The 16,139-nt window shown below is 39.7% G+C and overlaps 1 protein-coding gene across 1 annotated transcript in view; it reads left to right on the forward strand.

Moving 5' to 3' along the window:
• The first annotated feature begins 200 nt into the window (after positions 1-200).
• Positions 201-16,139, forward strand: part of LOC126204146 (uncharacterized) — a 75,230-nt gene continuing 59,291 nt past the window's right edge. The window contains exons 1-2 of the mRNA XM_049938555.1: positions 201-299; positions 5,921-6,185. Coding sequence (XP_049794512.1) covers positions 201-299; positions 5,921-6,185 — 364 coding nt within the window. The remainder of the gene's footprint in view (positions 300-5,920; positions 6,186-16,139) is intronic.

The following is a 16,139-nucleotide window of genomic DNA, read 5'->3' on the forward strand; positions in this document are numbered from 1 at the left end:
AGTTGAATATGTTAAGTGTAAAATTCAGTTGATGGATTTTAAAGATAAGAATTGAAGTGAAGGTGTAAAATCCAATGCATTAGATGCTGAAAAGAAATCCATTATGAACTACCAGGAGCAGTTGTGTTACGGATGTGACAAACCAGCGAATTTTAAGAGGCACTGTCACTGGTCAGGAAGAAGCAGTGATTGATGGACACATGACAGACTTCACCAAGGAAATTTTAATCAGCACAGCAGCTGGTAGCATGGGCAAAATGATCAGCATAGCAGCAACAGCAAGTTGTCACGTACTAAAGGTGAGCAGTTTGGCTCAAGAGGTATGGTTGATATTGAGGATGTGAACAGAAGGGAACTGGCATGAACAGCTTTGTGAATGAGGTGTGGTTCACTATAGCATGCAATAATGTTAAGTCAGGTGACAACATACAGATCGGTTGGTTATATGATAGTGGTTGCACAGGTAATGTTCTTAATAATGAAAATTATTTTTCTCATTGTATAACTTGAAAAGAGCCTGTAAATTCAAAAATTTCAGATGGCAAAGTTTTTGAGCTACAAAAATGGAAATATTATTAATTATTTTCAAGTTTATGATGAAATGATTCCAATTAAAAAGAAAAATGTATTTTACATCAAAGGCATGAATAGAAAATTATGCTAAAACAACAGGAAACCATAAAATTATATATGTCGGCAATATTCAAAACTTTTTTTTATAAAGATAATTATTGTGACCAAATCTGTCAAGACTGGGAATGACCCAAGAAGCAGTAGAAAATGGCTGACCGGCCGAGGCCATCAGAACAAGTCACCTGAGAGCAACCAGGTGGAAAAGAATGAGAGGAATACAAATAATGGAGATGACACAGCAGAATAACAAGTCCAGCAAGTAAACAAAGATCAAAATTGTAAGAAGTAGTGAATTGAGAATGACGAGTAATGAGATCAGCACAGTAGTGCAGAGAAATTGCAAAGCTGCCGCACTGCTGGCTTTAGAGGACAGCCATTGGCACTGATAGGCCGGCAAGGAGGCATTTCCTCATGGCAGTGTTTGCAACTGTGACATCAGGGCCCACAGATACAGCAGTACTGCAATCTGGACAGGGGTGGTCCTGTAGGTGCTCAGAAACATTGTGAGCTTAGCTGTAGTGGTGCAAGTGCCCGACACTTTTAATATTTGTTGTCTAAACGTGCACACAATTTGCTCTGCTTTTCCATTGGAGAACAGATGAAACTTTGGACTTAACATGTGCTTGTTGCCATTGGAGGTGCAGAATTGTCTGAAAGCTGCCACCCCAAGTTGGGTACAGTGGTGCAGGGAAGCCCTTCAGTTGCTATAATCTGGTTGAGTGCATTGAGGGTGGCATCAGGGATGGTGGACCTCATGCTGATGAGAAGTTAGAATAAACATCCATGACTGTGAGGTATCTAGAGCCCAGAAAGGGGTCAGAAAACTCCAAATAAATGTAGTCCAAAGGGTAACAGAGGGTGAGCCTGACTGGGCCAGAGCAGCCTGGTGGCAGGCAAAATAATATTAGCTGTGCCCCATGACCTCCACAACTTCATTTAGTCCTGGACAGTAGGCCTGTTGCCATAGGAGGGCTTTCATCCATGACATATCCTAGTGCCCATGTTGGAAAACGTAAAGGCACTGGGTAGGCAGGATGGCAACGCGGTAATTATTCACCTCTGTCTCAAGCAAGAGAACATTAGAGACAACCGACAGTGGGAGAAGTGAACCTAGGTCTGGAGCCCTTGACTTAAAAAAATAAGTCGCAGCTCAAGGAGCGCATTGTGCATGACACACTGTAAGATTTGGTAACAGAGCATATCTGCAGCGATTTAAGTAGCTGTAAGGGTAAATCCATCCAAGGAGTGCTTTGGTATGGTAATTTAATTGTGATATTAATGTAAGTACATGTGTTGGAATATAATACATTTATATTGAGAATGATCAAATGTTGAGAAGATTGTAGAATGAAATTTTCACTCTACAGTGGAGTGTGCGCTGATATGAAACTTCCTGGCAAAGGCAAAGGTCCCGAGTTCGAGTCTCGGTCCGGCACACAGTTTTAATCTGCCAGGAAGTTTCATATCAGCACACACTCCGCTGTAGAGTGAAAATTTCATTCTAGAAACATCTCCCAGGCTGTGGCTAAGCCATGTCTTAATATCCTTTCTTTCAGGAGTGCTAGTTCTGCAAGGTTCGCAGGAGAGCTTCTGTAAAGTTTGGAAGGTAGGAGACGAGGTACTGGCAGAAGTAAAGCTGTGAGGAAGGGGCGTGAGTTGTGCTTGGGTAGCTCAGTTGGTAGAGCACTTTCCCGCGAAAGACAAAAGTCCCGAGTTTGAGTCTCGGTCCGGCACACAGTTTTAATCTGCCAGGAAGTTTCGAGAAGATTGTAGTATGAAATGTGTTCCAGAATTTTCATATATGTGGTGCCACATGTAGAGTGTATATGTGAATGATTAAAGGTCAGCATTAGGCCCATTAGTTCCACGAGAGTACTCACTGTAAAGATCTACATATTTTCCTTATGAATAATAAATGATTAATAATAATAATAATTAAGCTACAATAGACTTTTCACATCTACAGTAGCCCTTTTATTCGTTGTATTATGAATTACAAGATTTACCACTGGCATTTGACGATTTTTTTCTTACTAGTTACTCCAGTGGAAGTCATTCTCTCATTCTTTCAGGCGTTCACACAATTTTTACATGCCTAGTGAATGAATGTTGTTATTTCTCTCCTCTCCTCTCCTCTCCTCTCCTCTCCTCTCCTCTCCCCTTGACTCCCCTCCCCTCCCCTCCATCAGAAGGGAGATCAGACTGATTTCCTACTGAAATAAATAGCTGATTATCTTTGTATGTGCAAAGTGAAACTTTTTCATGCTGCGATTGTTGTTAGCCACAAGATCAAGATGCAATTGTTATATATACGTTCCATTGTTAACATCATTGTTCTACTTGTAAAATACTTACATTGCACTTTCTGCTTTACCAAAACTTCACTGGAGTGTTCTTCAAACAAAATGCTATAAATTTTTTCTACATAAGAAATTGAGCCTAAAGAGAAAAAACTACTGCTGGGAATGTGTATACTCAAGAGGCAGTTACTAACAGGGTCTTCTTTAAAGCCCAAACAACTTTGGACACCAAGCTTAAGTGGGTGCTAGAGGTAACTGAAAAATTTCGATACTTGGTGTATCATAATTAGTAGCAGCCACTTGGTGCATGAGGGCACCGGGGAACCCGAGTGCAAGATTTATACACAGTGTTTGTCATGTTTTGTAGCAAAAACTGACATGGGTGAAAGTGTTCAAGGGAAAAAGGGTGGTATGGGCAGGGAAGGGGGGTGGAGGGGTGTGGGGAAATGCTCTTGAATTGGCTCTGACTATTAACATACATTATAGCAATATGAGTTGAAAACCATCAAAGGATAGAAAAAAGAAAGAAAGAAAAAGAAATATACTTCACACAACTGTTATATGGAGATACTGGTGCCCCTCAAACCATTATTTACATGGAAAATGTAAGTCCTTTGGCTCTGTCTCATACATTGTCCTGATATGTAATTGAAGACATGGAAGTACAGAGAAACACAATATTTAGCACTGCCTTCCAGAGTTTGCTGAGATAAATAAAGCATAGGGTACTCAAGTACTCCTATGTAATGTTCCACAATTAATATTTTCATTAAAGTTAAAATGCAGAGAAAAAATTGGAAATCACATTTTACAGTATATGTACAGTTCACACAAAAATGTTTATTGATTTAAATGGAAGGTACAGCACATCTCACCACCAAATGCAAAAATTGTTATTAAATCACTAGTTAAATTATTATTTGAGGATCATTTCAAAAGTTCTGCACACTGTAAGACAGAGTTGAAAAACATAATATATTTTACAAAATACCTTTACAGGCCTTCTAATTAATCTCCATTCTTGCTTATGGCATCCCCCCAACATTTTGGTAACTTCTATATTCCACACCTTCATTGTTTAACTGTCTGCAATCAGGTCACCTCACTGGAGGCTTCATCAAGTGTATCAAAACGTTTTCGACAGAGCTGTTCCTTCAATTTGGAAAACAAATAAAAACTCTGGTGGGTTCATATTAGGACCATATGATGATCGGGGAAGTATTTCTTGTCCAGATTTGTCAAGAATTTCTCTCACTGGTAGGGTGGTATGGACTCTTGCTCTATCGTGCAAAATGAGGACACCAGCTGCAAGCATGTGGAACTCACCTCACAGTAAATTTTCTCATCTTTAACTGCCCAGTTATTAGTCTGTAAGCTGAAGTGACAGGCATTCTGACCTCAAATGCAATTTCCTCCCATGTGTTTTGTTGATCCTTTCTCAAAGTTTCATGGACAGTAACCTGAGAAGTGTGGTCTGTTGCAGTTGATGTCATTCTGCTTTTTGGGTTTCCTCCATGTTTACTTGACCTTCACAGAAATGACCAGACCACTGTAAGACTGTGCTATGATCCACTACACTATTCCCACACACCTCTCTCAAGTTCTATGATTTTCCATTGAGTTCTTTCCACGAAGATTTCAATTTTGGTGTTGGAATGCTGGTTACTATATGTAATCTGACCTGACTTGATTTCAGCTTCCATTTTAAAACTGAATTACTCCTGACACAGCCATTGAAACCAGCAAACACATATAAGAATGTCACACCTGAAGTATGCTCACAACCGACACGAATTTCAACTTCACACAGAAGGATATATGAGGGTTGACTGACAAGTAATGCCTCCACCTTTCTAACTTTTCAACAGTTGGCAGCATTGGTATATGGCAGGAACTGGCTTGTTCTGTAGCCTCTTCTCTACAGCTCCAGTTGGTGGGTAGTCTTAGCATTGAATGGTTATGTTATTACATGTAAAGTATGGAACCCTGCGCAGATGGTTGGTCAGTGCGATTTAAGCAACGTGCAGTCATTGAAATCTTGACAGCAGAAGGTGTCACCCCAAATTAGATTCATCAGAGAATGAAAGCAATTTATGGCGATTGTGTTGATGTGAGTACTGTGCATCTTTGGGCGAGTAAGTTTAAAGATGTTGAGGCAGGAACATCTGACCTGCATGACAAACAAAGAGTTGGACATCCTGTGACTTTCCAAGCAAAATGTTGACAGATTGATTCAGGACAATCGTTGTAGCACTCAGAGAGAAATTGCAAGCACAATCGGCATTTCACAAGAACATGTGGGTCACATTATTGCTTTGCATGATTGGTACCCCAGATGCTGACTCCTGACTCTCACCACCATATGGCATCCTCCTGATAATGAAAGCCACTCTGTGGGGACATTATTATGCTTCTGATGATGCTGAGAGAATTGTGAGACTGTGGTTGCGCAAACAGAGTGTCGACTTCTTCCATGATGGCTTCAGAAAGCTTGTTCATTGTTGGCAGAAATGTATCCAATTGGCTTGTGATTATGTGGAAGAATGAATATTGGTAATTAAAGATCACATTCTAAGGATTATTTATGCATTTGATTTATTAAAATATTCCCATCAAAACCCGATTAAAGAAGGTGGAGGCATTACTTTTTATTCAATCCTCATATGTGACCAAGTCAGGAATTCGCTTATTTACTTCCCATTCCTAAATTACGTCTTTTTTAGTATTTACTAAGAGAACAAGACAATTTTTATAATACATGTTTACAAAAAAAAGTATGCTCTTAAAGTTTAATATAGTACATATATGAACAGCTGCAAAAATCCACCCTATAGTTATCACCTTTCAGTAAAAGCACTAAACAGTAATGTTATGGAACATCATTTTGTTTATACTGGTGTAACAGTTGTTGTAAGACATTACTTAAGCCTTAGTCTATTAATTACACTAGCCACTGCTTTCAACATTTATTTTCTGTCCGTTTTCAGCTTTGCATTTTATATCAAGAGGCTCAGCTTCTTCGTAATGTGGAAGAAGAATTTATGCACAGAAAAACAGTTTTCAATGAATGCAACAGTTCCATCAACAATAGACTGTTATATTTGTGGGCACTTAGTGATCAGCAGCAGCAGGACAGAACAAAAAATAACATGCGTAATTTCTTGATACAGACTACCAAGAACTGGAAGGCGACAGAGGAAAAAATTGCACAAGAATCTGTCAGCCTTCCTATATTCTGCAGAACATCTCCAAGTAATTGTGTTATTATTTCATTAATAGTAACAAATGTAGCAATTATTTGAACCCGTAAGTGGAAAGGAAAACACAGTACTTCTTCAGTATGCAACCCTAAGGGCATCAGTTATGCTATGTTAATGTCTCAGTCAACTCGAACCTATTTTTATTTTTTTAAATTGCGTAGAGGTAAACAGTTTGTGTCGATTACAAAGCAGTACTGCTAGCCGGATATAATGAGATATATTTATTCAGTTGATATTTCTTCCTATCTGCTCCCATCCACAGGTTTGCTTTGTATAGTAACTGAAGATAAGTTGCCTACCCTTTGTATCTAGCACACTCAGCTAAGGAACAATGGAGATGTTTTAAATTTTTCCTTGTGGTAGGATTTCTGAAGATAGCATGCATAAACATGACTATCCAACATGGTTTACATATCTCTTTTATGCCATAGAGAGAGTTTCAGGCAGCAAAGACGTAAGAGTGAAACATAAAAGCATGTCATTTTCTGTGGAAAAGAAACAATTTGTCTCCAACTTGGGTTCCCATTTGAACTATTATGTGTGCCAAGTTATTTACATGTTGTAGGGGTTTGTAGAAAGCTCATGTACATTGCATGAAAACAGTTTCTCATTGTTGAGCATAATGAAAATAATGTGTGACAAAATATTTAAGAGTTTCTTTGAAAGTACTGTTGTCTTAAATTTAATTAGCTATATTTATTATATTTATCCAGAGTAGTTAATTTAATATTTTTCTATCAAATATGTTTTTTAAAACTGCCCAAGGTGCAAAAATTTTGGTTACCTAAGAACCCTTCCCAAAGTAAAGAGGCTTCTGAGATGCATGGAATGATAGAAATTCAGGAATTTGAACCATATTGAATATTAGATTCTCATTGTAACCTATGTAAAAATAACAGTAAGAAAATGGTACACTGTGAGGCTGTAAGGGTTCAATAAACAGTCATATTTTGTACATGTTCAGATCTTTTCATATATGGAGGATAGCTATGAGAGTGAGTCCTTGTTTTCAGTCTTCAAATAACACTTTTTAATTGGCATCAGAAGATTTGTGATAGAATGAATACAACTACCAAGCAGTTTCACCTTTTAGGATATTTCTATTCTGGTAGACTTTGTAGCTGGATCTTTCTTGAGTGAGGAGCAGATGCCACATCATTTTTCTGGATAATCCAGAAAGTGCTCAAAAATTATCACAATCTAAATTGCAATATTATAGCCAGAGAATCCTGAATACATTGTTGTAATGCTAACAAAAAAAGGAATCATGGCAAATATAATCATTGCTTGTATATCAGGTAGTAAGGCTTCAACAAGTGATGACTTACTGGATTAAATTAATTCTTGAAATGGTCTCTCGTTCTCAGGGTGTCATGTGATGAATCCTCTTAGAAGTTTGGAAATGCCTCTTGCATCTACAGATTATTTCACTTTCTGCTCAATATACTGACTCAGAAAATTGTGTAAGCAGCTATCTGAGAAGATTTTCAAGTTAGTATTAGATTTTCAGTTTACTTTCAAAAATTTGGAATATGGATACTAAAATTCCAAATGCATGTTTCAGAAATATCTGAAGTTAAGCTCACATGGTAGTTGATTACCTTTTTGTTTTAATCGTCAAGAGCTTGCTCATAGTATCTACATCTAAATCCATACTCCACAAGCCACCTGACGGTGTGTGGCGGAGGGTACCTTGAGTACCTCTATCGGTTCTCCATTCTATTCCAGTCTCGTATTGTTCGTGGAAAGAAGGATAGTCGGTATGCCTCTGTGTGGGCTCTAATCTCTCTGATTTTATCCTCATGGTCTCTTCGCGAGATATACGTAGGAGGGAGCAATATACTGCTTGACTCTTCGGTGAAGGTATGTTCTCGAAACTTTGACAAAAGCCCGTACCGAGCTACTGAGCGTCTCTCCTGCACAGTCTTCCACTGGAGTTTATCTATCATCTCCGTAACGCTTTCGCGATTACTAAATGATCCTGTAACGAAGTGCGCTGCTCTCCGTTGGATCTTCTCTATATCTTCTATCAACCCTATCTGGTACGGATCCCACACTGCTGAGCAGTATTCAAGCAGTGGGCGAACAAGCGTACTGTAACCTACTTCCTAACAAACCATTTCTCATAGGAAAACATCTCATCTCCAACAATAGCATAGTGTAAGAGAACATAATTTATTGTAATTGGCTTCAAGGCAAGAATATTTATTGCATTCCTGTGTAAGGCTGGCTCCAGACTGAACTGTTGAAAATATTTCAGTCTCAATGTTTTCCTATGTCTAACCACATCAGCTGCAAGCTACCTATAGTTCTCATTTACCAAGACATTAAAGCAACGCCTGTACTGAAAAAAATCTTTGTAACAAATGTAATTAGATCTAATACTGGTTAAGCACTTGTGTGAACATGTTTACTATTAAAAGGCAAAGATTCCGAGTTCGAGTCTCGGTTCGGCACACAGTTTCAATCTGCCAGGAAGTTTCATATCGGCGCACACTCCGCTGCAGAGTGAAAATCTCATTCGTGGTTACTATTGATGCTCCAGTTAAATTAGAGAAGTTTCCATGGTTCCTTTTCTTGTGTGTTTGTCCTACATCTGTACAGGGTTGGCACAGTTATTAATTGATGTGGCATGGTTAATTTAAGGAGTGAAAATTTTCTGAGTGGTTGCAAATTGTGTAACTGAGGCAGGACTTGAATGCCAGGCTGGCTGGCACACCGCCCTTCATTGTTGATCTGCTTGGCGGACTCAATCCAGGGTCAGCGCACCTGCCTGTCCTAGAAACGACACTTTAACTCGAACAGTTATCTGGGCAGGCAGGGAAGTTTCCATGATTATGAAGTTATTTTCTGTGTGAAAATACCTTTTATGTATGTAGCCAGTAGGTTTCTCCAAATATTATTACAGATAGAGCACATAATCCTTGCTGTTTCGTCTCCCATAATAGAAGACCAATTAGAAGTTCCAGATGGGAAGTACTTTTGAGTGTCCACAAAGTGGTCAGTTGCTCACCTTCAGGTTGTAATGCTCATTAAACGAGAGAACCCACAGCTTGAGGAAAGAAAGTAATTAATAACAAACAACATCAGCTTTTCTTTGCAAATATTAGGAAAATAAGAAAAATGTAAAAGGTAAAATGGAGCAAAATAACAAAAAGTAACAATTTTTTTTGTCAGTATGGCACAATCTAGGAAAATGTTATATTTGTAAGACCAAATTGAAAGCTATAGAATAATATAATACATGATAACAACAACAAGAATTTTATTGCTACAGACACATCAAAATCTGGGGAAACCTCACAGCGGTGTAATAATTTTTCTGAGGAAGAGAATAATGACTGTCTTGCATATTCTCATGGCAGTGATTATATGTGTGGTGCTCAGTTTCCAGTACTATCTCCATGAAGTGACATGTAGAACACTGCCAGGTCCTAATCAACAAACTGTTCTGAGAGTTAATATCAATCATATCCGTATTGCTCTGATTGGACTTTCACTTGTTTCCACTTGTGAGAAAACCACAGATGGCGTGACAGCTTTCTGTAAATGTGAATTTGTGAGTGGCCTTGTCTAGATCTCAGAAGAAACATGAGAAAAGTAATTTGACATGTGGTCTTAGATGAATAGGAGCATTGCAGCTGGTAAAAATTATGGTTTAGAATTAATGGAGAGTAGCACTGAGTTCAGTGAAAATTATAAAATTATTTGGAAAAAGTGGAATAAGGACTAACTGAAAAACAAAAATAACTGTTGTTTTTAAGCAATAGCTGTGAAGGACTTGAGTTCAGTGCCCAGTATGAACAAGAATTTTTCTTGGAAGTAAGGACTGGAACAGGGTGCACACTGTCTTGTGAGACCGTTTGAAGTGTTAATTACAGCAGAAGTGGTGACTTCAGTTTATTTCTGGCTGAAGGAAGATAGTTTTCCAGATAGAATGAAAATAACTAGAGTCTTGCAACTGTCCAATGTGCTCTGACAGTTACAGACCAGTTAGCCAACTACCCATTATCACAAATTCATAAAAAAAATGTACATTAGATTTATGTCATATTTTGAAAGAAATATCATTACAAATGGCAGACAGTTTGGTTTCAAAGAATGGAAATTAACAATTTCAACTTGATTTGAATGTATAGATATAATCTCAGCGTTATTAGAACAAGACCAAAATCCTCATGATATATTTTGTGACTTAACTAAAATTATTGACCTATAAAGAAACTTGAGCACTAAGCGATTAGAGGAACAAACTCTTTGTATCATTAAATCATACCTGAAAATAGAAAACAGTATAAAGGAATATTAATCGAAATTTGAACAAGTAAATCATAGTGCACAAAACATTGAAAGTGAAACAATTCTTTTTGCAGATGATGCCACCCACATCACCATTGACACAAATTTATAAAGTACCATAAAAAAAAGAAAATGATACTTGAATCTATTACTCAGTGGCTTGAAACCTATACTGCAACAACAGAAGAAGAATGGCGGGGTCCTCACAATTACAAGTACTGGATATAGATGCAGTTCAAAATAAAAAATTCTTAGGACTCACTGTAGATAATTGCAGAAAGATTACATTGCTACCAAAACTATCAAACTGAGTTCCTCCATATTTGTTCTCCAGAACATTGACCCACTAGTAGCAAATAAGGTTATGAAAATGGTGCATTTCTTTTATTTTGATGCTGTAATGACCTTCATGGTAGAAATATTGGTCAAGTTGAGGGATACAATTAAAATATTCAAACCGCAAAAAGTATCAATCAAAATAGTGGCTAATGCAAGAAGATCAGGTGGCTATAAGCCACTATTCAAAAAACTTCAAATTCCAACGTTCTACATTGCATATATATGGGGTGCACCAGGATGAATGATATTCAGGGATATGACAGGAACAATAATTAATAGCAAAAAGGTGTAGTAAGTATGGGCTCTAAAAATATTTATCTTAAGAACTATGAGCATTTCTTCATCTTCGATACTGTGAAACAAATCTCTTCTTCCACAAGCTCTTTGCTTTCCATGTTTTGGCAGGTGTTAGTATGGACCAAAGCACGTGAAAAAATCCAGTACCTAAAATGGGCTTGAAGCTATGAACACTTGTTCAGTAGAAGAAAAGCGATTCACAGTAGTGAACATGAACAAGCGCCCATAATTCACATAAGCTGTCCACTTTAGAGCCCATGTTTACCAGACATTTCTATCTTATTTTCATCCATATTACCACATCTCAAAATATCAAAAGCAATGAATTTTTAGCTTAGAAGTTAATTCCTGTCATATCCCTGAATTTTAACAGTTCCTTGTGGGACACTCTGTATATAAAATGTTACTATTTGCATGGGAGCATATGAACAAGTTCAATAAAAATAGAGACATACACAGCCATGTTACCAGAAACTGTATAAAGTTAAAAGCTCCTCAACAGAACACTGCCAAACTTGAAAGAAGCATTACTTGTATGGCAATAGAACCATACAACTTTACAGTACTTATATTTCAAACATCACCTTGAAAGAGGCATTTAACGAAAGAATAAACTATTGTTCCATAAAATTTTGGGCTAATTGTCGGGTGCCTGTATCTTGCTGCCACAATATTTTGATGCAGACTCTTCTGGCCATCTTCAGGTGAATGCTGGCAAAAACACACTGAGCGCAGTGTATTTCCACCGGTATTCACATGAAGATGGGCAAAAGACTCTGTTCCAAAATTTCATGGCAGCAAGTTGCAGACATTTGGCAGTTTGCCTGAAGTTTTGTGGGACAATCTATATGCCTATAAAGTTTTAAATTTCACACTAGAACTATTCATTAGAAAGTCCTTTCTACTCAGTCGGTGACTGTGTGCTACATGTAACGCATTGGAAATGGGCATGTGGTGTAATAGACACTAAAACTATTCCTTAGAAAGTTCTTTCTACTCAGTCAGTGACTGTGTGCTATATGCAAAACATTGCAAATAGGCAGGCAGTGTAATAGAATTAAAATTAGTGTAGACATATGGTTAGTAGATTCAAGGTATGTGCTTACATATGATGTATTAGAACTAAAATGTGTATAGGTAAATTGTACAGTAGATTCAAAATTTGTAGTTATGTAGTGCCTCTGGTGTAGAGCACCATATCTTTGGACTCGATCATCTTTGATTTATCTTTCTCTATGTTTTCTCGGTACACTACATTTGTACTGCCATTTCGTATTCGCTTACTTCTGTGCTAAATAAATGTATATTGGATGTCTAAAGTGTGTTATTACTGCCCTATGACACATAATAATCACAGTGGTGACCCTGACATCATTGTCATATGTTCGCGAATTATTTTGTGTTTCTTTTCATCATTATCGGACTTCATGTGCCAGCTCACTTTGTCTTCGGAACAATGGATCTACCAGTGTCTTTCTGCACTAGTGCCTCCCACCCTATTAACTGTGCTTGCGTATTTACAAGTGTACCTAATGTGCATTTTGTTAAAAGTGAACAATTACCTATGCCCAGCCATGCCTGCGGCCACTTAACTTTAACCAGCTCAACATGGCCACCGTCAAGTGCAACTATGCAGAAACAGCTGCTACATGGACAGTGCATGCTACCTAGTGACATTGTGAACGATAGTCCAGTGAAGGACGTTGTGGTTCACCCCTCAGCTATGCAGTCACCTTCGGTTTGGTTTGATGTGCCGACGAAGTTCGAGAACAGTAATTCGAACATTCCAATGCACGGGGTCATGCATTCTTATATGCCTAACAACGCAAACACTCACTGCCCCGCCCCATCCCTCGCACGCCGTCTCAGTGACGCCGGTCGCCTTGACCACGCTGGTTTCCACAACCATCGCTCTGTGGTCGCACCACGGTCGCCTTCTGCCCGCTTTCATTATGCCACTGCCCGTTCCGCCGGCGCAGGATACTGGATCAGCCGGAAACCCCCCCTCCACCCCCCGCCCTCCCACACCTTCCCTTGGACTTTCCACGTCACCGATGTGGATGAACCTGTGATTGGGTTGGACTTCCTACACCATTACGAACTTTAGCCAGACCTGCATTCCGCCATACCTCTGGCTCTACCTTTCTGTGCTCGAACCAGTTCAGCACGACTCTGCTCTCCATCTTCTTGGCTATGCTTTCTACATGTGCATCTCTGCTCGAGCATATTACTGCACAACTCTCTGATTTATCGGACATGCATACACAAATCGACAAGCTCTGCACACATAATGAGGCATTATGCACTCGCATTGTTGGCTCCTCTGCTGAATTATCACATGCACGGAGTGTGATTCACAGCCTGTCTACAGAGCTGCAACCATCACTTGCATCTACTGTGCCTTCGCACTACATCCCTCCCTCGTTGAGTTTCCCTCCGCCTGCTGCCATGTCCACGTTGTCACAGGCGAATCTACAGGATGCTCATGTTCTCACTTTGCGGGATCCCTTGCATCATGTGACTGCCGTGCAATGTCCTCTGTCATCGTCTGCTGCCGACGCCCAGCCCATGCCGTTCCGGTCCAGCAAGGTCAGTGAACCACTGTTGCACCAGCCCCCCTGCTTGCCACCCTTCATGGGTATCGGCCATCAGCAATGGCACTTTCATAGAATCTGCTGCCACAGACAGCTCACCTGCATGTTATAAAGCTAGGCATCTTAATGCTTTCAAACTTCTGCGAGCAAAAGCAATCATTCAGGATTTATTGGCTTCCGGCATGCTCCAACCACCAGACAGCAACTGGTCTTCACCTATCCACCTTGTTCCTAAGATAGGTGGCTCCTTACGCATGTGCAGGGACTAGAGGTCCCATAATGCTCGTACAATTATTGATAACTATCCCATTCCTTAAATCCAGGATTCACGCAATTACTAATGGCTCGAAGTTCTTCTCTGTCTTGGATTATTCGAAGGCGTGTCACCAAATTCCTATGCACCTGCCGGATATTCCGAAGACGGCCGTCCTTGGTACACAAAACATGTTAGAACACTGTTGCAGAAACAACGAAAGAAACATGCTAAATTTAAACAGACGCAAAATCCCCAAATTGGCGATCTTTTACAGAAGCTCGAAATTTAGCGCGGACTTCGATGCGAGATGCCTATAACAGTTTCCACTGCGAAACTTTGTCTCCAAACCTGCCAGAAAATCCAAAGAGATTCTGGTTGTATGTGAAGTATGTTAGCGGCAATAAACAATCAATTCCTTCTCTGCTCGATAACAATGGAGATACTATCGAAGACAGTGCTGCCAAAGCAGAGTTACTAAACACAGCCTTCCGAAATGCCTTCACAAAAGAAGACGAAGTAAATATTCCAGAATTTGAGTTGAGAACAGCTGCCAACATGAGTAATGTAAAAGTAAATATCCTCGGAGTAGTGAACCAAGTTTTCTGGTCCAGACTGTATACTAATTAGGTTTATTTTGGAGTATGCGATGCATTAGTTTCATACTTAATAATCATATACAACCGTTTGCTTGAAGAAAGATCTGTACCCAAAGACTGGAAAGTTGGACAGGTCACACCAATATTCAAGAAAGGTAGTAGAAGTAATCCACTAAATTACAGGCCCATCTCATTAACGTCAATATGCAGCAGGATTTTGGAACATATATTGTGTTTGAACATTATGAATTACCTTGAAGAAAATGGTCTATTGACACACAGTCAACACGGGTTTAGAAAACATCATTCCTGTGAAACACAACTAGCTCTTTTCTCACATGAAGTGTTGAGTGCTATTGACAGGGAATTTCAGATCGATTCTGTATTTCTGGATTTCCAGAAAGCTTTTGACAGTACCGCACAACCGGCTCGTAGTAAAATTGCATGCTTGTGGAATATCATTTCAGTTATGTGACTGGATTTGCGATTTTCTGTCAGAGAGGTCACAGTTCATAGTGACTGACGGACAGTCATTAAGTAAAACAGAGGTGATTTATGGGGTTCCCCAAGGTAGTGTTATAGGCCCTTTGCTGTTCCTTATCTATATAAACGATTTGGGAGACAATCTGAGCTGCCGTATTTGGTTGTTTGCAGATGACGCTGTCATTTATTGACTAATAAAGTCATTTGAAGGTCAAAACAAACTGCAAAATGATGCAGTGGTGCTCTTTCGCCTAACTACTTGGATCAAAAACCTCTCATGGATGCAATACACAACCTGGAGAATGATCTTCTGCAGCAATGTTTCTGGTATATGGACTGTATTTGCCAACATTCCTCAGATGCTTGCTACATCCTCAGTGCTCAAAATGTTGTAGCTGACTATCTATCTCATTTCTCGGTGCTTACCGCACCCTTGAACTTAGATGAAATCGCCTGACTCCAGACCGAAGACATAGATACACAGTGATTAGTTTTGGACAATGATCTCTTGTCCTGCATGGGTCGACAACCCCAGTCCTTTGCGACATTTCTACGGGCTCCCCCTGCCCCTTGGTACCATTTGCTCTTCGGCATGGGATCTTCGATACTTTACACAACTTGGCCCATCCCGGAAAGTGGGCAACGATGAGACTAGTCACTGAACTGTTTGTCTGGCCTGTCGTGTGGCATGATTGCTGCACTTGCACCAACACGTCCCATGCCAAAGTAGTAAAGTTGGCAGACATGCACAGCTTCCTTTAGGCAAGTTCAACGTCCCAAGGGCTCACCTTCAGCATGTCCACATTGACATGGTTGGCCTGCTCCCCCCTTCTTAGGGGTACAAATACGTATTATCTATGATCGACCGCGTAACCCATTGGGTGGAGGCAGTCCCTCTCTTTGACATAACAGCAGTCCATAGCTTGTACTTTCTTATATTCTTGGGTCGCGAGGACACATTGCTGGCTAACACCATCGACCTTACGTTGCTTGTGGAACGGGTCGGTGCGCACGTCGCTTGCCTATGCCCTGCCCCGCCTCGCCCTTATACCATGCCGCCAGTGTTCATCCACCAGGACCTG

This window comes from Schistocerca nitens, chromosome 9 (assembly GCF_023898315.1).
Source record: "Schistocerca nitens isolate TAMUIC-IGC-003100 chromosome 9, iqSchNite1.1, whole genome shotgun sequence".
Classification (NCBI taxonomy): domain Eukaryota; kingdom Metazoa; phylum Arthropoda; class Insecta; order Orthoptera; family Acrididae; genus Schistocerca; species Schistocerca nitens.